General features: G+C 40.9%; 1 protein-coding gene across 1 annotated transcript; it reads right to left on the bottom strand.

Annotated features, from left to right (window-relative positions):
* Positions 1-6: 6 nt before the first annotated feature.
* LOC114024077 (probable small intestine urate exporter) lies at positions 7-6,029 on the bottom strand (the record flags this gene model as incomplete). Its single annotated transcript, XM_027836920.1, has 5 exons — positions 6,024-6,029; positions 5,684-5,917; positions 5,507-5,594; positions 5,065-5,151; positions 7-107 (listed from the first exon to the last, which is right to left on the bottom strand). Coding segments are annotated over exons 1-5 (516 nt in total), but the record flags the coding sequence as incomplete, so codon positions are not given.
* Positions 6,030-8,538: the final 2,509 nt, after the last annotated feature.

Below are 8,538 nucleotides of genomic sequence, written 5' to 3'. Positions count from 1 at the left end.
TGAAGAAATAATGTATTCTCTTTCACTGTCACTTATAAATGGGTGTTTCATGGGCTCATCGTAAACCAGAGAAAACCAGAAAATAGAGTAGATGCAGCCAATGCCTCCTAGGGAAAAGAGGACCAAGTTAATGCTTTCAGATTTGTGTCTTATTTGATATGACTCTGCCCCAAGTTGACATGGTCCCACCCCCTCTTGTAAAAGCCACCAAGCACAGAACTCTATCCATTTCTTAATGAGCCAATATTGCCCTTTAATTTTTTCATTTTACCCCAACTCACTCAGCTTTCCAACTCACATCATTATTCTCCACTTATCTAATTCTCTAAGTTTGTGTCTAGGAGCACCTCCAAATTGGCAGATTTTTATTATCAAACAACTTGTTAAGTATCACAGGTGGCAACAGAAATTAGAGTAATGTCTTCTTTACTATGTGTATTCTTCACATGGACCTGGGAAGCTCAGCATAGGTAGTTCTGAGGACTGTTGCCAGGTTTAGAAACATTTAAGAAATGACCTGTAGGAAATATCAGTCTAAGTCTTTTTAATTGCTTAGAGTCACACTTTTTTATTGGAATTTATTGCATGTGGTAGATCTTGGGCTTTTAGACTTAAGGAAGTGAGGTTTATTTTCACCCAAATGTTGAGCCCCTGGTGTAGCCTCAGCTTGTAATGCTTGGTAAAGCTAAGAGGCAGTAAGAAAATAGTGACTTGTTATTTTTACTCTTTATAACAACCATATTTGCTCAGAAAAAGCACAGATCACTCTGGGGTACTGGCTTCAGAGCGGTCCATAAGTTATCTTTTTACGTGAGAACAAAAAGATGTCACAGTTTATTCTTTCTACTTTGAAATGTGTGTTTCTTGATGATTGCTAAATTTACAAGGCAAACAAATTCAAAACATGTCTGTTGTTAAATCTGTGGACTTGAACCTTAACCAGAAGATCCGTGGTCCCTTCTTTAGAATCTCAAACAGAGGTTTGTTGAAGGCAGCTCATCCCCTGAGTGTTCTCAGGATAATCTTGGAGTGATTTGCATGGAGCAGAAGCCACTGATACAGATGTTGGCATTTCCATTGATCACCTTACAAGATTCTTGACTATTGCTTAGAATTCCCTTCACTAGTGACACTTTTTTAAACAGGCTGTGTTAAGAAGATCTATTTAGTTGAAGCAACATGGAGCACCAGTGATCTCTCCATGAGAGAATTTCTTTACAGTTGGATAAACTAGACCTGGTTCAAAGGCTATCAGCATCATTTCCATGTTGATGAAATCTAACATTGCCTTATCTGACTGCCATCTATTGGGATTCTACCTCTCTCTCTGCCTTGCAATTCCAAACCTTGTTCTTCATCTATGCCCTGACCCTCCTTGGCTCACCAGCTCTTTCCCAGCCCATCACCCTTACACTACACTCTCCTCCCTTGCCCATCTTGAAATGATTGTGAACCACTTCAATGACATACTTCTCTTGAGTCCCTTGCTCCCTTATCATATTGCTGACCTTGCCCTACAAAGCCTTAGTCTTTGGTCACTTCAACCATATTCTGCTTATACTCTTATACGTACCAATGACTGAAGATGGGGGTAAAAAAATCAAGGAACTATGCTGATGGGTTGCACTACAAATGTATATATTTCATAGCATCAATAAATTTATGTTATATGACCTCAGCTGGGACTTCCTTATGACAATTCAATTCTTTTACTTTCCTCTATTCAATTCACTATCCTACTTACCACAGTAACTCTTTCATCCCTCCTCAAACCCATGACTCTCTGACTTCCCATCTTCTCATCTGAGAACCTTGCCTGATATTTTACTTAAAAATTGAGGCCATTCACTGAGAGCTCTCTCTTCTCTCCACTTCATCTCATATAACCCAGATGCCTTCTGCCACTATCTCCTTCTTTATCCCTGTTTCACACGAGTAGCTGTTCTCTTTGCCAAGGCAAACCATTCTACATGCATTATGATCCCATTCCATCCTGTCCTCTCTAGCATACTGTCTCCCTATCATGACTACTCTCTCATTTATCTTAAATCTCTCCCTGTCTACTGTCTGCTTCCTTACTATCCACAAACATGTCCATGTCTCTCCATCCACACTCAAGAAGACTGTCTACATTAGATGCATCAGCTGCTTTTCCTGTCACTCTCTTCTTAATTCTCTACAATCTGGCTTCTGAATTCATCATTCAACTGCAACTGCTCTCTCTAAAGTTACTAATAATCTCTTTTTTTTTTTGCTTTTCATTGCTGAGGCAATTGGGGTTAAGTGACTTGCCCAGGGTCACACAGCTAGTGTCAAGTATGTGAGGCTGGGTTGACCTCAGGTCCTCCAGAGTCCAAGGCCGGAGCTCTATCCATTGTTTCACCTAGCCGCCCTAATAATTTCTTAATGGACAAGTCGAATGACCTTTTGAGCAAGTACATAGTACAGTGGATAATGCACTGGGCTCGGAATTAGAAAAACTCATCTTTGTGAATTCCAATCCAGCCTCAGAAACTTACTAGCTATGTGATCCTGGGCAAGTCACTTAACCCTGTTTAACTCAGTTCTTCATCTATAAAATGAGCTGAAGAAGGAAATGGCAAACCACTCCAGTATCTTTACTGAGAAAATCCCAAAATGGGGTCACAAAGAGTCAGACATGACTGAAATGACCTTCTTACAATATTCATCCTTCGTGACCTTTGACCTTGACAATGGTGATCACCCTCTTTTCTTTGATTTTATTTTCTTCACAGCTTTTGGTGACACTGCTTTCTTCTGTTTCTCCTCTGACCTATCTGAACACTCCTTTTCAGTCTCCATTGCTAGATCTTCATCCAGGTCACCCCTTTTATCACTGGCCCCTATTCTTTTCTCCCTTTATACTATTTCACTTGGTGGTCTCATTAGCTTCCATGGATGCAATTATCATCTCTAGGCTAATGACTCTGAAATCTACTGATCTAGTCTTGACCTCTCTGCTCTCTTTCACTCTTGCATTGGTAACTGCCTATTGGACATTTTGAACTGGGTGTCCTCCAGACATTTTAAATTTAACATATCCAAAATGGAGCTCATCATATTTTTCCCCAAACCTTCCTTTCTTCCTAACTTCTCTATCACTGGGGAGAGTCCCACCATTTTTCCAGTCCCCCAGCCTCAAGACCTAGTGTCATCCTTGACTCTTCACTCTGTCTTACCTTCTACATCCAATTTGTTACCACATCCTGTCAATTTTACCTTTATTACATCTCTCCTGATGCTCCTGTTTTTCATGAGAATGAACCCCCAAGCCTGAAATTGTTTTAGAGAGAATTTTAATAGGTTGTTTGGCAAAGCAGAGAGCTAGAAGAAGGTGTGGATCCTTTATGAGTCTCTATAAGGTTTATGTTTTATAGGGTTCAGACAAAAGTATCAGCATAGGAACCGCTAATATTCAGCTATGCAATTTTGCAGGGAGGACAGTTCCCAAGCAAACTCCATTGAGATGTATATCAATAAATATAAACATCTAAATTTGGGGAACCGAAAAGGCAAGAATTGGGTTGACCCCAAATAAGATCTGGGTGGTAGCTAAGCATTTCCTGAAGCCATCCAGCTTTCCTGGAGTGTCTCTGAGTTCACTCTGACCTGTAGGGTAACTTTTGGGCTAGACAATTTCTAGCCCCCTAAAGTTAGGTCCAAACAATATAATAATTAATGTTTTCTGAACAACATAATAAATAGTTCCCTACACCCCCTTCTCTTCAAACACAGCCACCAGTCTGATGTAAGCCGTTATCCTCTCACACCTAGATTTCCAATGGCCTCCTGGTTGCTCATCTCCTCATAAGTCTTTTCCTACTCCAGCCCAGCTACCACTCAGCTGTCAAATTGATCTTCCTAAAATGAAGTCTGACTATACCATTCCCCTTCTCAATGAACTCGAGTAGTTCCACATTTCCATGTTCAAATATAAAATCTTCTGTATGGTTTTTAATGTCCTTCATATCCTGGTCCTCCCCTGCTTTTCTAGTCTTTTTTCATCTTGTATCACCTCATCCCTTCCCTGTGCCCACCCCACCCCACATCCTCTGTGATCTGAAGGTACTGGCTCCTTTGCTATTCCTCACACAAAACACTCCATCTTCCTACCCTGGGCATTTGCATTGGTTGTCCCACATGCTTTGAATACTTTCCCTCTGTCTCTTCTTTTTGTGGTTGTTCAGTCATTTTTCAGTTGTGTCCAACTGTTTGTGACTCCATTTTGGGTTTTCTTGGCAAAGATGCTGAAGCAGTTTGGTATTTCCTTCTCCAGCTCATTTTACAGATGAGGAAACTGAGGCACATAGGGTGAAGTGAGTTGCCCAGGGTCACACAGCTAGTAACTGCCTGAGGCCAGATGTGAACTCAGGAAGATGAATCTTCCTGACTTCAGGCCTAGCAGTCTAGCAGCTGTACCATATAGTTGCTTCAGCCTTGTAGCACTAGCAAAAATTCCACCTTCTACAAGAAAGGTTTTAAATCCCTCTTAATTCAAGTGCTTTCCCCCGAGATTATTTCTAATTTATCCTATCAATAGTTTGCTTTTACATAGTTGTTTATGTCTCCTCATTAGACTGTGAGTGCTTTGACAGCAAGGATTATTTTTTACCTTTCTTTATATTCCAAGCATTTAGCACAGAGCCTGGCATATAGTGGGTGCTTAATAAATATTAGTTGCTTGATTGACTGAATGCATGTTTGCAAAATAGGCAAGTCAGGAATGTTTTTAACTTTTTTTTAATATTGTTTTTAGAACCAGCTGGGCTCTAGTAGCCAGAGCGCTGGACAAAGAATGAAGGGATCCTAGTTATATCGATTCACCCGCTAACTTACTATGTGACCTTGAAAACATTATTTCAACTTTCTCTAATTTTCCTCATTGGATTAGACTTTTGAGTAAAATTCCTTCTTGTCCCTTCTAAACTTAATTACTTATGAACTTTTAATGTGAGATCTACATGGATATCATAAGGGATACAGATTTCCAGGAGTAAAATCCGGAAAAATGGAAACAGTTGGATTTGAGATGAAGTCACTTACCAAATATGTAGAAGATACTTGGCCAACCTGGGGACTCACAGAGGAAACCACCCACAATGACCACGATGAAATTTCCCATTGTTGTACCTGAGTTGAAGATACAGAGTAAGTTCAGGATCAGAGCATTAGAAGTTAAATTTTCTGGGGCTTTCTTTAGACTATTAGAGTTATGGAGAGTGAGAATAACTCACATTTTCAATCTGCACAAAATTTAAGATTAAATAAGAAAGGGGGACCCAAAGTACTGTGTCTCTAGCACTCTAATTTTGTGCATGAATTGGACCAGATGACCATGGATGTGCTCTCTAGCTCTTAATTTCTGTGATTCCATTTTCTTTACGTTCCTACCTTAAAGAATTCTTTTTCTGATTACACCAACAAGGAAGTGGGAAAGATAAAGAGGGATAGAAATGTAATACAGCTGCTATAATTGAGTCTTTACCAGATAAACCAATGGTACTTAGTTGCGAACGTTCCAGTGGTGGAGCCCACTTTGGCCAAAATGCAGTTAGAGCACTATAGTTCATCCCCTGAAATCAAGATGATAAGACATTTTGAACTGTGAGTGAAATTGAGGCATGATGTGTCTTATTCATCTACTTTGAAGGCAAGCTGGTACCTGAGCCAGGCCTTGCACTATTCTTATGAGAAACAAGTAAGGCAGTCCGTAGTCTGCTGCTAATGGTATCAAGAGGCTGAGAACTGAGATGACAAGCAATGATAATCCAGCTATTTTCTTTCCTCCAAGAACTCCAGAGAAATATCCACCTGGGATTATTGTGATACATGAGCCATAGAGCATAGAACCGAGGAGGAGACCCTGGATTTCTGGGTTCCAGTCATATACTGGTACCTGCAAGACAGGGAAATGACTTTTGTAAAGTTAATTTATTTTGATTTATCAACAATCACTTCCATAAACTTTTGAGTTTTAAGTTTTTCTCCCCCTCCCTCTGTACCTCCATCCCCACGACAGTACACAATCTGCTATAGGCTATACATATACATTGCTATTAAACAGATTTTCACATTAGTGATGTTGCAGGTAAGAATTAGGACCAATTGGAGGAATCACCAGAAAGAGGAAACAAAACACAACAGAATAAAAAAAAATAGCAAATAGTATGCTTTGATCTGCATTCAAACACCACAGTTCTTTCTTTGGATGTGGATAGCAGTTTAATTAACTCTGCTCTCTGCTTCAGTTTTATGGGAGAGTTCATTCCATTCACACTCACAATTATGGTTGATTACTGTCTCTGTCTTTCTCTCCATTCTTTCCCCCCCTCCGTTTATGCTTTTCTTTCTCCTTTCTCCTTTTCCCTGCTCACTGGTGTTTTGCTTTTGACCACCACCTCCCTCAATCCTGCCTCCCTTCTATTAGCTCCCTCCCTTTTCTTCCCCTTTACCCTCACTACTTCTTCCCTCCTTCTATTCCACCTCCCTTTTCTGGGAAATGACTTTTTAAAATGATCACCTTGTAGGAAAGTCAACAGGTTAGCTAGCATCTGAGAGTATAGTTCTGTAACTGTTGTGTGTGTATGTCTGTGTGTGTGTGTGTGTGTGTGTGTGTGAGATATCCCAGGATCATAGATTGAGAATTCAAAGGAATCTCAAGGATCATCAAGTCCAACTTTCATTTTATAGATGAAGAAACTGAGGCTGAGAAGGGTTAAGTAGTTTGCCCAAGGTCACACAACTTGGATCCTTCCCCAAGCACAGTGCCTGGCACATCTGTAGCACTTATAGGTGAGCCTTTTGCCTTATTTTGCCAGGAACCAGGTCTCGATGAATGTAGATGAAAGTAGACATATTCTACTGGAGATATCCAGTAGAAATCTTTATCTCAACATGTCCAAAACCAAACACTATTTTACCCTCCCCACCCTCTCTATTATTGTAGAAGGCAACACCATCCTCCTAGTCCCTTGCGCTTCTGGACTCCTCACTCCCATGTCCAAGCTGTTACCAAGGCCCATCAATTTCACTTTTGAAGTATCTCTAACACAGTCCCCCTTTTCTCCCTCTGACACTGCCCTCACACTGGTGTAGACTTGTCATTAATGTAATTGTTCCATTGTGTCTGACTCTTTGTGACCCCATTTGGGGTTTTCTTGGCAAAGATACTGGAGTGGTTTGCCATTTCATTCTTCAGTTCATTTTAGAGATGGGGAAACTGAGGCAGATAGGGTTAAGTGACCTGCCCAGGGTCACACAGCTAGTAAGTATCTGAGGCCAGATTTGAATTCAGGAAAATGAGTCTTTCTGACTCGGGGCCCAGTACTCTCCCCCGTGTATCACCTAGCTGCCCACAGACCCTCATCACCTCACACAATAGCTGCTGGTGGATCTGCCTAGAAGTCTCTCCCCACTCCAATCCATTCTCCATTCAGCTATCAAAGTGATTTCCCTAAATCTCAGTCTAAGTCATGTCACTCCTCTACTCAATGAACTTTAGTAGCTCTGTATTGCATCGAGGATCAAATACCAAATGCTCTGTTTGGCATTCAAAGCCCTTCATAACTTAACTGGCTCCTACCCTGCCAGCCTTCTTATACCTTACTCCTTGACAAGTACTCTTTGATCCAGTGACACTGGCCTCCTGGCTCTTCTACAAAGAAGACCCTCCATCTCTTGACTCTGGGCATTCACTCCCATTCCTGGAATACATGGCATCCTCAAGTCAACCTACTGATTTCCCTGGCTTCCTTTGGTTGAGAATGAACAATAATTCTCAAAAAGGATCAAAGTGACATCACTATGTTCAGGTTAAGGTACGGTATGTCTGACTACAGCCAATGAATTCAATATGAGCTGTGAGGGCTCTACCATAGGTTGGGCACAGATAATTCACATTTGGAGTGGAGATGTCTCTAAATGTGTGCATCTCATGTTTCTTTTGAGCTATTGCAATTCTGTTTTGCTCATAGAGCACAGCACTTTCTTTGATGCAGGGATGCCCTGCTGGGGGGACCTGTGCTAGTGTCCTCCAAATCTCACCATCAATTCCAAAGTTCTTCAAAGACCTTTAAAATGTCCTTCTATTGTTCTTCTGACCTCCATGTGAGCACTTGTCTTGTGTGAGTTCTTTTAGACAAATGTATGTTTGGCATTGAAACAATGCAGCCAGCCCATCTGAGTTGTGCTTGCTGGAGTAGATTTGAATGCTTGATCGTTCAGTTCAAGAAAGGACCTCCATCGTTTCCTGGAAGCCTTCCTTAACCTCTTTTCACTCCAGTGCCATGCCTCTGTTAATTACTTCCTATTTATCCCCTACATAGCTTGCTTTGTAGATTTTTTTTGGATGTTGTTGTTGTCTCCCCATTAGATTGTAAGCCCCTTGAGAACATGGAATGTCTTTTGCCTTTTTTTTTTAACACACCTAGGACTTAGCATGTAATGGGTGCTTAATTAATGGTTATTGACCAATTGAACTGTAAACTCTGGATTTTGGCTGTAATGTATTAGGGAGTT

Source organism: Vombatus ursinus, unplaced genomic scaffold (genome assembly GCF_900497805.2).
Source record: "Vombatus ursinus unplaced genomic scaffold, bare-nosed wombat genome assembly UNPS02004498.1, whole genome shotgun sequence".
NCBI lineage: Eukaryota > Metazoa > Chordata > Mammalia > Diprotodontia > Vombatidae > Vombatus > Vombatus ursinus.
The sequence above is the reverse complement of the archived record's forward strand: the minus strand, read 5'-3'. Positions and strand labels throughout refer to the sequence as shown.